This window comes from Pteropus vampyrus, unplaced genomic scaffold (assembly GCF_000151845.1).
Source record: "Pteropus vampyrus isolate Shadow unplaced genomic scaffold, Pvam_2.0 Scaffold54, whole genome shotgun sequence".
Classification (NCBI taxonomy): Eukaryota; Metazoa; Chordata; class Mammalia; order Chiroptera; family Pteropodidae; genus Pteropus; species Pteropus vampyrus.
In genome coordinates, this window is record NW_011888835.1 from 2,215,450 (window position 1) to 2,230,484 (window position 15,035).

General features: G+C 33.3%; 1 protein-coding gene across 1 annotated transcript in view; it reads right to left on the bottom strand.

Moving 5' to 3' along the window:
* CSMD3 (CUB and Sushi multiple domains 3) overlaps positions 1-15,035 on the bottom strand; it is a 1,080,109-nt gene that overhangs the window by 139,382 nt on the left and 925,692 nt on the right. Inside the window, 3 exon segments of the mRNA XM_011360386.2 lie at positions 1,201-1,305; positions 3,292-3,388; positions 10,059-10,183. Coding sequence (XP_011358688.1) covers positions 1,201-1,305; positions 3,292-3,388; positions 10,059-10,183 — 327 coding nt within the window.

The window sequence follows — 15,035 nt, forward strand, 5'->3', positions numbered from 1 at the left end:
ATACTCCACAAAAAGCAGATGGAATAATTTCAATAGCATTAGGATTACTTAATCTTTAAAGGTTTGGTAATATTTCTGTGTGAAGCCATTTGGCCTACTATGGTTTTGTGTAGGGTACTTTTAAATAATATTTTCTATATTACTCTTATGATAATTGGTCTATTTAGAATTTCTGCCTCTACTGTATCAATTTTGGAAAATTTTATAATGAATTTCTGTTTACTTCTAGGTTTTTTAATGATTTGCTTTAAGAATTTTCATGCTACGTTATTTGGTGCATCAATGCTAAAAACTGGACTTTTTGTTATAATTTGCACTACTTTAGTTAACCATAAAATGCTCTTATTTGTATAAGAAAAAAATAAGTGTTGGTGAGGATGTAAAATAGTGCTACCACTATGAGAGACACAAAGGAGGTCTCTCCAATAAATTAAAAATAACTCTACCATATTATTGAGCAATCCCACTTCCGGATATAGTTCCAAAAGAATTGAAATCAGAATCTCAAAAAGATATCTGCTCTCCCAAGTTTATTATTCACAATAACGAAGATACAGAAACAACCTAAACGTCCACCGATGAATGAATAAAGAGAACATGGTATGTACATACGATGTAATATTATTCGGTCTTAAAAAAGAGAAGACAATCCTGCCATATGTGATAACATGGATGAACCTGGTCGACTCAATGAAAAGTGAAATAAGCCAGACACAGAAGGACAAATACTACATGATACCCCAAATATGAAGTATCTGAAAGAGTCAAACTTATAGAGAGTAGCACATTGGTTCCAGGGGCTGGGAGAAGGAAGAAGTGGGAAGTTGCTGTTCAACGAGTATAAAGTTTAAGTAATGCAAGATAAGTAAGTTCTAGAGATCTGCTATATAACATTGTGTCTATAGTTAACATTTCTGTTTTGTGAACTTAAAATATTAAGAGGATAGATTTCATGTTGTGTTCTTACAATTAAAAAAAGAAAAGAAAGTACATGCAAATTCTGATGAAAACCATTAGAACTTTATACGTATAGTTTTATAATCAAATTGAAGGAATACATCAAAATATTTTTAAAAATAATAAGCTGAATGTTCTCTTTTGACAAAGTTCATTTAATTTTTATAATCAGAAAAGTAATATTTAAAAATTAATATAAACTTGTTCTTAACTTTTCTGAATAGCATGTGATGTTATATTTACCTGTGTATTCAAGGTGAAAACCTGCAGCAGAAACACTGATGTCTGATTGAAAATTTAGATATAAATTGTTAGATGTACTATTCAAAAGATGGGGTATTGTTGTTCCTGAAATAACAATTGAAAAAGTAGATTAATGATCACATAATAAACACTATAGTAAATCTAAGTAAGTTAACTACTATACATGCAATAGGTTATCACTGAAATTATGTATTAGTCAAGTGTTTTCCAAGAATTTTTTAGTAAAAATATTTCTCCCACGTTTCTCTTTCATTTTATTGCGCCCAACTATCTCCAGGGAGACAGATCTTGGGGATCATTTTAGATTACTCCCTAAATATAGGTAAGAACAAAAAGAGCTGGTAAAAGTCAAAGGGGTAAATGTTATAAAGGTCTCCTAAAATAAATGTTTAGAATTTCATATGGACTTCAATATTCTATGCACAAACTAATAGTACACTTAATTTTGAAGTTTGCATGTGATTTTTATGGTGTACTAACTTAAGATTTTTTAAGGGTTCAGAGGATATATTTGTTTATTACCCTTTATTATAATATATATATCCTTTTATACCAAGCAAAGCTGGTAGTTAGCATTCCAAAAAAATCCAAGTTATGAGGTAATGTTAGCCTTGTCTCTCAGCAAATGCATTATAACGATGTTCTTCTGAACTTCTAAAGGACATCAACTTTAGTTTAATTATTGAGTTGAAAACATTTTTATTTTGGTAGGTAACTAGTTACTTTACACCTACTTTGCACAATTCTGTGATTCTTCTATAAAAGAAACCAGTACAAGTTGATTACAGAACACAATTGCTTTTTTCCCCCCATGAACTTGCTCTCTGTCCATAGTGACCCAACTGAATCCCTGAAGACAGAGATAAACAGAAACTCAAAGGTGACTAGAACTGCCTTTAGTCACTTAAGTGGATCTGATTCCTCTGGCTCTGGAGTCGAATCAGCTGAGTGTGACTAGCCTCATTCTAACATTAGCTGTACAATCTTGAGCAACTTAATCTCTCTAAGCTTCAATCACCTACTGGACTGCTAGAAAGATCAAATGAGGAAATGTATGACAAGCTTCATATACAGTTAGCATTTGGTAATCGCTAGCATGTAATTTATCACTTTTATTATCTTCATTTTTAAGAATATATTATACCTACTCCATTATAAACAAATATATATTCAAAATTTTATTAATTTTTTAAGGAAAGATTTATGTCTAAATCTATATTGAAAATATTTTTATGCCAAATCACTCCTACTCTAGATTTTTCTTCTTTCCTTTCCTCAATGATGATACTGAAAAATCAGTTACCATACTCCTTTTAAAAAATCTATTAAAAATTTAAAACCATTCAAACTTATTTCAGTATCTGAAATGTGTAAGTTAATATTTTAACTATGTTCATGTTTCTAGATTTAAAAATTATACTTTAAATTAATGTAAAAAGTATAGTTAAAATTAAAAACTTCATTTCACCTTTTATATGCTAAAAGAAGCTGTTGGATTACTGCATAAATTTCCTTTAAAAATCTTAAAAATTTAAAAACCTATTCTTGATATGTATGTATATATTAATTTCATATAATTTTATTCATTTCATAGAAATAATTGTATATTTTCTTTATTCTCACTCAACAGTACACTGTAGCATTTACCATGTTGATACACAGTCTATAATTATTTTAATGGCTGTATAACATTCTATTAACTGGATAAACCATAATTACTAGGTACTCTCTATTTTTTAACTGTATTATTCAATATTTTTTTAAGAGAAAGTGGCACATCCCACATACTATTGCTGAAGCACAGCTGGAAATATAACCATTAACATAAAAGTATCAATAATTACACAAATACAATAAGAATATAGCAAGGTTTTAAACAGCAATGTCGACTTCATTACCTTTAAAGCCTTTCAAACTTCCAACTTTGTAATTTAGTTCATTGCATATAGTTTATAAAAAGCGAATTAAAATCACCAAGTCAGAGTTCAAGGGAACATTTTTTAAAAAGAGGGAGAGATTTTAAAATTACTAAGAATAATCATATTTTAATTAAGCTCAGCTCCTATTTACCTGAATAACTTCCAAGTCGTGGAGCATTGTTGTCTCCTCCATCATAAAAGTCTAGAGAATCCCAATTATGTTCAGTAGCAAAGCTGACAACTTGCACCTGTGAAATAATAATTACTGTTAAGAACACACATTTCTAACAAAATAAATATTCTATAGTCCATTCATACCCCCCTAGAAGAGAGAGTTCAAAGCCTGGACCACATGGTGGTGGCCCTTCATAGAAGGATTTTCACAGAACTGATCATATGATACTGGCCTGTATGAGCTGACTGCCATAAGAAAAGCCTATGCGGCATCTAGCAATGTTCACAATGGATATAACATAGAGTTTTCTGTCATCATCTCAGAGCATTCTCTTTATTAAACACTTTCAGTTAATCTAATGTCTCAATGCTAGGATCTCAATGCATGTGCTAAATAATTGGTTAACATTTGTGTCTTGGAGTGTTAGATTTTTGTCACCGATTAAGTTTACTTTAGGTATTAGGAAAAAACCAGATCAGTGGTCCACGAGCATATAGGATCTTATACTATAAATTTTTCTAAGATTGTCCTAGATACATTTTATTTTTTCTTTATTGGCATAACCTTTGTTCATTTTCCTATCTTTCTTTTATTAAAAAAAAAATATCCCCTATATACATTTTTAATAAGTCTCAATATAGATGACCAAAAATTATACTTTGTAATTGATTTGAGTATATCTTTTAAAGAATATTTTTATGAACAGAATCATAATAAAGAAATCACTGTGAAAGTCCATAAGGTTGATAAGGGAAATGCTGGAGTATAATACTCTCATGTCTTATATTTTATGTAAAGAAAGAGGTATGTATTGCTGCACTTCACTAGGCACAGCTTGAGCTTTGCGATAACCCACAGGACCCTCACAACTATGGATGTTATCTATTTTTTTCTTTGTTTATTACATATTTTATACTTTTGGAAGAGGGAAAGGAATAACTTTATTAAAATAAATTTATTTTGTTTAGTTAAAGCCTGTTGTAAATGTAAGCACTACACGGATTCACTAAATAATTATAACAATTGAATTCGTTAGAGATTTCTTATCCACAAAATAGTCCATCACCATTCTTCCATTCAAGTGAATGCTGGTGTCTCCTTTTCAGGAGTGAGTGCCACATGGAATCAGATACGCTGCCTGTGTGACAGGCATTATGCCCAATGGCATTGTTTCAGGACAGGAAGAAGACCATAATTAAAACTGTATGATTGTAATATAACCACTGCCTCCTTAAATAATGATCAATTCTCTCTTCGTATCCGAATTTTCTTTCCCTTCTGTTCAGGAAAAGAAAAGAGATAAGCTAAATGTATTGAGAGGTTTTCCAACAAAAGAAATTATTGAGTTAATAAAAATGCAGAGGAGGCAAGCCATGAGGTAAACTTACTGAACCATCAGTAATCCAATTTAGCCATAGTGGAGAGTATTTACATGAGAGAAAATATGCATGCAAAGTTAGAATAAGTAGAGAATAGTTAAAGAGCAGAGCTTAGGAGATAAATACAAAAGATACTGGAGTTAGAATGCCTGGGTTTGCAACTTCCTGGCTCCCTCCACTCGAGGTTTTGCAAGACTGTCTAGGGTTATTAACATGTAACTTCAAGAGTTGTTAATCTATGCCTTAGATTATTTACATAAATCACTGTAATAAAGTTATCTGATTCATATATTTGCTGTAAAGTTAAATTAATTGTAGCTTAGGGTCATGTCCAGTGTGTATGAAGGATTAAATATATCTTAGCTAAGAGAGAGGGTGAGAGATAGACTATAAAGACTGAACAACGTCATAATTATGCAATTGAGGAGCATTAGACAGCATTAGACGGGGGTAAAAGGAACATAATCAGAACTGTGCTTTAAGTACAGTACTGCATTGGTGAAAAAAAGAAAAGTAAAATGACAATTTTAATAATATTGCAGTAGCCTGTGTAAGAAGCAATGAAAAGTAGATTGTAGGCAGAAATAGTCAAAAGTGGTACCCAGGTGTCACATGTGTTGCTATAGGGAAAGTTACTGGATTTTGTGTGGTCAGAATAGGAGAAGGAAGTGAAAAGGAAGATTTAAGAATACTTTATCTTTTTTCCCCCCTGAGTTATTGAGATCAGAGTTGTAGTGAGAACAAAAATGTAGATATCTCTTGAAAAACCTATTACCTTGGTGAGAAGAAGGAAATCCATTTAATTCTGAATACATATGTATAGCAGCCTGAATAATGGCTCCCAAAGATTCAAGTCCTAATTCCCAGAGCTTATAAATATTGCCTCTTATGGAAAAATGTTCTTACAGAGGTGATTAAACTAAGGATCTTGAGATAGGGAGATTATCTTGGATTGTTCAGATAGGCTCTGAATGCAATTGTAACCTTTCATTCTTATAAGTAAGATGCCAAGGGAAATTTGAGCCAGACAGAAGAGGAGAAGGCACGGTGACAACAGAAGCAGAAACTGAAGTGATGTAGCCAGACACCAAGGAATGCCAGCAGCCACCAGAAGTTAGAAGAGGTAAGGAAAGGATTCTCCCCTAGAACCTGGACAGGGGGAGAGAAAAGAGGTGAGCACAGTCCTGTCAGTGTAGTAGCTGATGTAGGACTTCTGGCCTCCAGTCCTGTGAGAGAGTAAGTTTCTGTCATTTTAAGTTACCACATTCATAGTAATTTGTTACAGCAGCTATACACGTGCGTGCGCGCGCGCGCGCGCACACACACACACACACACACACACACACACACACACACAACCTAATACAATTTGCTACTAGAAATCTGGGTGAATTGTAAATGTACTTTGGAATAATAAACATGTACAAGGTGTAGAAGATTCAAGTAAATGACTGAGGACCCACTATGACAAAAAGTTAAATGATGGTCAAGTAGAAGATCTGAAAACAAGCCGTAACTGATTCAGTGTTCAGAAGAACTTTGTGTTAGATGGAGTTGTCCATTGTGGCAAAAGGATAGTTTTATGAGGTAGCAGATTTCCGATTGTTAAAACCAGATTTCCCTCATAGAGACATTCAAATCCCATTTTACTTTGTTTGAAATTTATATTAACTCATGATGATCATTCTATACACTGACACAATTAAGTAAACATTTTTTCTATGGTTCACTATATAAGAATTACAGTTTGCTTGAATGTAGCCCCTTTAGAATTCTCCCTCTAATAAACTTTGCTATAATAAACAGACAAACAAATGAATACACTCTTATCCACAAACTTCTCACATACTTCTAATATATAAATTTGGTCTATTTTTTGAGGTATTTCCAAGAATGATGAATCGTCTTACATTATCTATAACATTTTCAGCATTCCAAATGTTTCTCCTTTTCTTTTCACAAGTGGTTATCTCAGTTCATCTCATGTATTTGTTGGATATTTAAATAACCTGTTATTCACACACATATTCAGCCCAATGGAGTAAAGTAAAAGAAGCATCGCTTTAAACCTGGTGTACTAGCCAGGTAGGCTTTAAGTGATGCTAGTGAAATTTCAAATATGTTATATATTACATATGTGTATGTACCTATTATATAATTTCCTACGACTTAGTGATACGTCTAAAATTAGCATACTTATTAGAGGTTAATTAGAAAAAAAGTGCTTGGTAGTCCTTTAGAGTATTTAAAAGTAAAAGTCTAATATGCATCACACTCTAAATTTGATAAATGCTCTGTTAAACTCAAATTTTGTTTTTGTTTTCTAAAGTGTAATCATTAAACAAAATGCTTCCTCAGTGAAAGACTTTATAACACCTTTTATGTGTCCAGTTTTGAATAGTGTTTGACTAAGACAAGTGATATACAACATACTTTTTCTGCAGATGTCTTATTCACATTGTGCTGTGTTATCTCCTTAAAATAGTCTAAAACTTCCTTGATTGTGGAGGTATTCATTGGCTCATTCTAAAAATATTAAGCATGTACTGGCAGGCACTATGCTATCTGCTAGCACAGACTTGATTACTACCCTCATGAACTTACAAATAAGTAAGTAATGACAGTAAAACATGATGGGTGTAATGATAAGGAAAATACAGGGATCTATGAGAACATATAGCATGAGGACTTAATCTTGTCTCAGATTCATGGAAGGTCTTCTACAGGAATTATTTCTAAGTTGAGACAGAAATAATGAATAAGAAGAAACCAAATAAAGGGAAATCACAGAGCATGTTGCAGACAGAGGGCACAACATGCACAGGGGCCCAGCAGCAAGAGAGAGGTTTTTATAAAGAACTAAATTGGTGTGAATAGATGAGGTAAGAAATGAGGACAAAGCACAAGGGCATAATCAACTATGTCAAGGAGTTAGGGATATAGAGGACAACTGAGGTACCATAAGAAGAAAAGTTATAGTATTAGATTTTTATTTTTAGAAGGTCATTCGATTTGCCTTATGAGGAATAGATTAAAGGAGAATAAGAACCTGAGACAGGGATGATGGCCACCTAATCCTAAATGGTGAAAATCTGGATGGAGAGAAACAGACTTACTTGAGAGCTTTGTGAAAGACAAACCTGATATATTTCACAGAGCAGAATAGGAGACAGAAAAATCATCAAGATTTCTGGCTTGTGCAACTGAATGAGTGAAGGACTCATTCTGAAACAGAGCACATTAGAGAATATCCATGATTTTGAGAAAAAAATCATAAAGTCAATTTTGAACAGGTTGAATTTGAGATGCCAGAAAGAAGTTTAGCTAAAATGTCCAGTGGGCAGTTGAATATATGGCACGCATATTAGGTGAAAGGTGTGGGTTAGATATTAAGTTTGGAAATCATCATTATTCAGTTCTTCATTTTTGAAAAAATGTTTTCTGATTGTCCGTTAAGATTAGATCCTGAGCATCAGCGTATAATGGTAGCCAGAGCCATGGAAGTAGACAAGGTGGCATTGAGAATGGTGTAAGGTGAGATGAACAAAGGCCATGGAATCTCATAAACACCATATTTGAAAACTTGAAGAGAAAGAGGAGACCAAGTTCCTAGATATAGAAGCAGGCACCACAGATATAGAAAACAAAACAAAAAAAGTCCAGGGGAGTGCTGGTAACATGGAAATCAAGGAGGAAAAATGTATTTTAAGAATGAAGAGAGACTCAGCAGGATAGAACAGTACTGACAGAATGAACAGGATGAGCAACACCATGGATGTAATGACAGGTCCTTAGTGATCACTATGTAAGTGGTTCAGTTAGAGCACTGGATGCTGAAAGCCACATTGCAGGAATCAAAACAGAGGATGAGAAGTAGTGGGAAATGCTAGGTTTTTTTTATTATTTTAAGATGAGCTAGAAATGGATAAACTGATGTTGATATATAAGATATTTTAGGTTAACTTTCATAAACATAATCAGATGATGTAGTAAATGTTTTATGAAGGTTCTAAAGGTATTGTGTTATTTCAGATTCTCTGTACAAACTGGAACACAGACAATTCTAAAATTCCTGTTAATTTTACTGATAATAAGGTAGGATTGATTGGGTATTTCCAAATTTTATAAGCTGGCCATAAAATGGTAGTACAGTTAACCAGAATTTAAGCATAGTTCTATAGTGTTTTGACTTTTAATATCTTTATTAAAATACTCAAAAGGTATGTTTCATGTTTTCTCACTAGTTTACTGATCTATTTTACTCTTGACTATTTCAAGTAATTTTTTGAATTTTCTGAAAAGATTATAAAGATTATAAAGGTAAATTCAAAATTTGATTTTTTTTTTTACTGAAAATTATACTTCTATTTAATTTCAGTTTTAATGGATGATGTCTTGGCTACTTTTTCCAGAACTGATATATATTGCAAGTTCCTAAGGAAAACCTTATGACTCAATTGGTGAAGTGATCAAATTATTTTAATGAAACATAGACTATAAAATATTTTGTTAAGAATAATTACCTTCCCTGGAGTATGTACTTACTCAGCAGTAAAACATCATTGATTTATCCAGAAACACTCTCCTTGTAAAATGCAGTAACTAAGCAAATTGCTTCCCTCCCCAAAAAAGTGGCTGTAATTGAAATAATATGGTAGATACTGTTGATTGTCTATAGAATAACACTCCTCTTCCTTATTCTATATTGAATTAAATGAGAGCTGTGTACCTCAGAGGAAGCTGAGCCCCTTGTCTGATCCAAGTACATAATACTAATTTGTCTGAGCCAAATCACAGTAAATCTTTTGCTATTGTCCAGTGCATGGTTTAGGAATGGATATGGTGGTGATTTTGATCAGTAGGACAGGAGGGAAAGTCTTCTGGATGGTTTCTTGAAAAGTTCTCTTAACCACTGCAAAGGTACGGAGACATTCCATCCTGGGTACCAGACACTGCTATGTAAAAGGTGATATTCCTAGAGCTTTCTGCAGTGATCTTGAGACCATGAGAAAGGAAATCCAAGAACTAAGCCGACATGCTAAGGATGGCAGAGCAGAGAGATGGAAAAAAACCGGGGTCAAGAATGATACAACTAAAACTTCAAAATAAATAACCCTCGAATCTTCTTACCCTAAGATTCCACGTTATGGGAAGAAACAGATTCTTCTTATTGCTTATGCCATCTTGAATTGTTTCTCTGATATTTGCAGGTAAAAAAATTAAAAATAAGTATCTTCTATTAAATCCAACCATGTCAATCAAAAGCACTGGCTACATCTTTAGAAATAACATGTATCCTGTCATCTCTGGAAAGATTAATTTCAAACATAACGGTGAAAAAAAGAAAAAATTCAATATCCTTACTTGAATGCCAGCTCCCTCTGGCACTGTGATCTTCCATATACAATTCAGATTGTTGTCATAAGGCTCAGGGTATCCAGGAGACAAAATTGTCCCTTTACGCTTGGTTAAAGTTCCACCACAAGGCACTAAAAGTAAAGCAGTCCAAGGGAGGAAGTTAATTCTAATGCAAAAGATTAAATAAGACAGAAAATTAGGAATAACATTTTAGACAGATAGATTTGCAAATACCACCAAATCATACTATTTCTTAAAATTTATAAGAACAATGAAGATTAAGTCTTCCTATACCACAAAAACTAAAAAAATAGATGCATTATAAACTAACTTTCAAATTCCATATCTAAAAATCATACTATAATTAAATCAATAATAGTATGCATTATTTGTATTATATTACTAAAAAGTGCATCGACACATTCATGTCAAAAACTGCTCATCTGGATACAGGTTTTTTAAAGAGTTATTTTATATTTGCTGCTTTCCCTTTCATGCATCCTGTGAGAAGTAACAGTATCCTTTGAGGAGTAATGATGATGATGATAACAATTATATTATGATCATAACATTTATATAGAACTCACTATTTGCCAGGTGCTTTGTAAGCATTTTACATATTTTAACTCATTAAAACCTTCCCACAACACAATGAGATGTGAATAAGTGCTCTTCCCATTTTACTGAGGAAACTGAGTCATTAAAAGATTAAAAACTTGTCCGACATCACGTAGCTACTAAGAGATGGAGCTGGGATTTGATTCCTGGTAATTTAGTTCCCGAGTCCATACTCTTCAGTGCAAGGAAGATACTCTGTATGGCACCAGTCTGGTTATTGCCAGTACAACTATTATATAAAAGAATAAGTATGCAGACTTGCTTTAAAGTCAATAAAGTTTTCCATTAAAGATACTAATTTTAAAGTAAAATTCTCATATCACTAGTGATATCAGCTTGGTTCTGGGCATGACCTAACTTATAATTTTAAATACTGTGTGATGTTGGACATGTTTCTTAAACTCTCTGAAACTTGTCTGTGAAATGATAATACAATTGTTTTCGAAGGGCTTTTGTGAAAAATATATAGGTAGAATAATGCACATAAAAACACTAACACATTACTTGGAAAACCGTAAGAAGCCAATAAGTGTATTTTCTTGTGCAACTATTCTTATTTTGGGTAACAATGACACTGTTATCCTTGGGAATTTGTCCTAGAGTGGTTATAATGGTGAGATATCAGAATATATCTTTTGTAATATATTTTTTAAAAGTTAATAATATAGTTTTGTGCCACTTCCAAAGCTAAATGCAAAAAGCTAAGATAATTACTCATAAGAGTGCTGGAAATGTTTTTAATATTGTGATAATATATTTTTTAAAAATTCATTTTGTTGTAATTTCTTATAAATCTACATTATTGGGTTATATTATATACAAATTTAGGCTAAACTGGTCATAAAGAATTCAGCTCCTTTAAAAAGAAAACCAACAGTTCTGCATGATTTGAGAACAACATGACAGGAGAGGAAAGAGAATTGTAAAATAAAGATTCACCCCAAAATTAGGAGGAAAAAAGTGACTGATGAAGTGCTGATGCCGAATTGAAAGAAAATACTCTACAAATGTTCCTCCTCTCCATCTTCACTGTCACTACCCTACCTCACTCACTTTTTTTTCCCTAGGTTACTACATTAATCACATCAATGGATCTCCCTATGGTTGGTATATTTTCCATGTAATATACAGTCTCCATATTACTGTTAAAATGACTTTTAAAATGAGAATTTGATGTTACTTTATTGCTTGAAAGTCCTTCAAAAATCTTACCATTGCCTTGATTCTACAAATAAATATAGTTAATAAGCTTAGCCTCCAAGTACATCTCCAGGCTTATACGTACCCATAATTTCGTAGTAGTTCACCATCCCAGTTCCCCTTTTTAGGCAGTTAGGTAGACATTAGGACAGGGGAATGCAGGCCAAACCCAGGGACCACCCTTAAGACCTCCCAGAAACACCTAGTTTGCAGTTAAAAATATCCTTACATCCTAAAATACAATGACGTTAAAAAAAAAACACAAAACAGCCACTGGTTTAGGCCAGCCACAAACGCCTGTGCAGTTAGTATATACATTGTCCTTGCTTGAACTTAGTCTCATTATACTATCATTATAATATCATGCATATACCTGGAAGTTCATGAATCTAATTATAACAGACTGAATTCTGGATAACTGCATGAGCGGCAGACAAAGGGTTATATAACAACCAAATATCAATCAAATGACCCCATGTGCCAATCATCTAGCACCACCCCTGTAACCACACATCAAGGGCCAATATAAGGTTTACTTCCCGAATTCTACGGGGCTATGGCCATCGCTGGCACAGCCTGTTTCTCTCTTGAAACATGCTTTAATAAATCCTACTTTTCCTAAATTTTGCTGATGTGTAATTCTTTATTGCATTGGAGGAAAGAACCGAAGTCCCTCAGTCCACCATGGCAACAGCAGATTTAGATTACCCCCAAAGGTAACACCCAGACTAGTCTGGCCTACTAGACTAATGGAATCTCTCAACTCTGTGACTTGATAAGCCCTTCTCTCATCTAGCCTACCAGCCATGGACATTCCATGTTAATGTTACCTCTCTAAGGCTCCATGGACTTCCTTGTGTGTTAAGTTGCCCTATAGTTTCCAATAGCACCAAGTGGTTTCCTGTACAGCTCTATCATCATAAGGTTTCCTTCCATGCTGCTATAGTGACAAACGATCCCCTCTTCCTCACTTTCCATTCTCTCCTCCATTCATTTCAACAGGCTTTTGTCTTCTCTACTCTATTGAAATGACTATGTCAAAGTCACTGGAATATTCTTGTTGTGATGTGATGTTCAATTCTTAACTTACAATTTACTTAATCTATGAGGAATTGTCCCTTACTGTTGATCACTTCAATCATGTTAAGCCTTTTCTTTGCTTGGCCATCAGAACAGCAGACTCTCCTGCTTTTTTCTATGCCCCTGGCTACAGTCTCAATATCTTACCGAGGTATCAATAAATATCTCAAAATTAGTATGTCCAAAACAATATTTCTGAAGTTACCTCCCATTCACACTATTATCCATCTCAGTAAATACCACCACCATTCCTCCAGTCTTTAGGCAAAAAATATAGGACTCAATTTCTCTTATATTTAAGTTTACATTTACATCTATATTCATTCTATCAGTAAATTTTGTCAGCTCTATCTTCAAAATAAATCTCAAAGCTAACAAATTCTCATCACTAACCTTGACCTTCCTATCTTCCTATCTAAATCACCATTACTTTTTCTCTCCACTATAGCAATAGGCTTCTAATCAATTTCAATTCTTCTATTTCACCCCTCCTTACACTAGCTATTGAGATTTTTTAACTCAATGAATTCCTTTACTACTTAGAAAAAGTTCAAAGTCCTCAAAGACTTTATGGCTCCACATGACTTAGCCTCTGCTCTGCCTTTCTGAAATCTATCACTCTTGTCATCGTTCACTCTGTTCCAGACACCTGGAATTCTCGCTGTACTTGAACATCAAGATTTCTCTCTCCCTCACAGTCTGTACAGTCGCTCACCTCCCAGACTTTTATATAATCCCTTCATTTGTTTCATTTGAGTATAAAACAGCAGCATGTCCTGGATCTCTTTTTCTAATGTCCAGACCCTCTTTTATTTTTCTCTATAGTACTTACCTTTATCTGAAAAAGGAGAATATGTTTAGTGATGTGTTCTATTTCTCTTCACTAAAATGTCAAATCCCTAAGGAAGGGATATTACCTTCTTCTACAAAGCTATGTTGCCAGTGCCTAGAATAGTGCCTGACACTTCGTAAGCACTCAATAAATGCTTGTTGAAGAAACTGTTGAATGACTGGTTATATATCTGTGTACATCTTGTGGTTTCACAAGTTAACTCTTTACCAATCCTGCATCATTTCTTTCTCCCGTTTATTTTCCTAAACAAGGCATATTTGTTTAATTCCACTTTAATCATTTATTTTTAACCAACAAAATATACTATTTGGCATGTATTCCCAAACATGCATTACTACATACATAATATTTGACAAAGTTTCATTTCTCATGTATATTATTTAACCTAACATTTGTTTCCTATTTTAAAGAGGATATATTATAAATTTTCTTTCTGATCAGTATTATACTATATATTATACTATATAACATATGAATTAAAAGATCAGGCTTTAGAATCAAGCAGCCTGGGTTCAAATCCTAATTCTGCTTTTGTCTTATGCAATTTTAGAATTACTAAAAGTCTAATTCTGCTTTTACTACCTATTGATGAGAAATAATAATCTTATCTATCTTTTGGTGTTGGTGTCAATATTAAATGAGAAAATGCTTAACAGTGGGCTTCATACAAATGCTAATAATTGCTATTCATTATTATATTTAATGAATTTTTCATCAATGAATAGGTGGATGAATAAATGAAACAATGAATAAGAGTTCAGATCCTATATATAATTCATCTATTTCTTTCCCACTAAAAGGAAAGATGATATAGACAGGTGTTGCCATGGAGCCAATACAAATAAAGTAGTTCTTTATGAGTCTCTAAAAGACTTGGAAAAAAGAAACCCAGATAAGGGTGATGGAATAAGTAGCTGATTAAAACCTTTTTGCCTAAGGCTAGTAAGTGGCAGGTTCAGGGACTTTTCAAAGGAGCCCTCCCACTAACACAAGTACTTATGCCTAAGGCCATATATTGTCAGAGCTATTAGTGGCTGCAGGGGGTTATTTGAATCACAGAGTCTCAGGGGGAGGAGAGCTTGGGATTTTATGATAAGGTCAAATTTGGAAAATTAAAACTCAGTCTTCAGCATATTTTTCAGTTTTACATTTGTTCCAAGTCCAACATTCTTATCAAAATATTACGGCATTTTATTGTAATTTACCTAAAAATGGCTTGATATAACAAATTT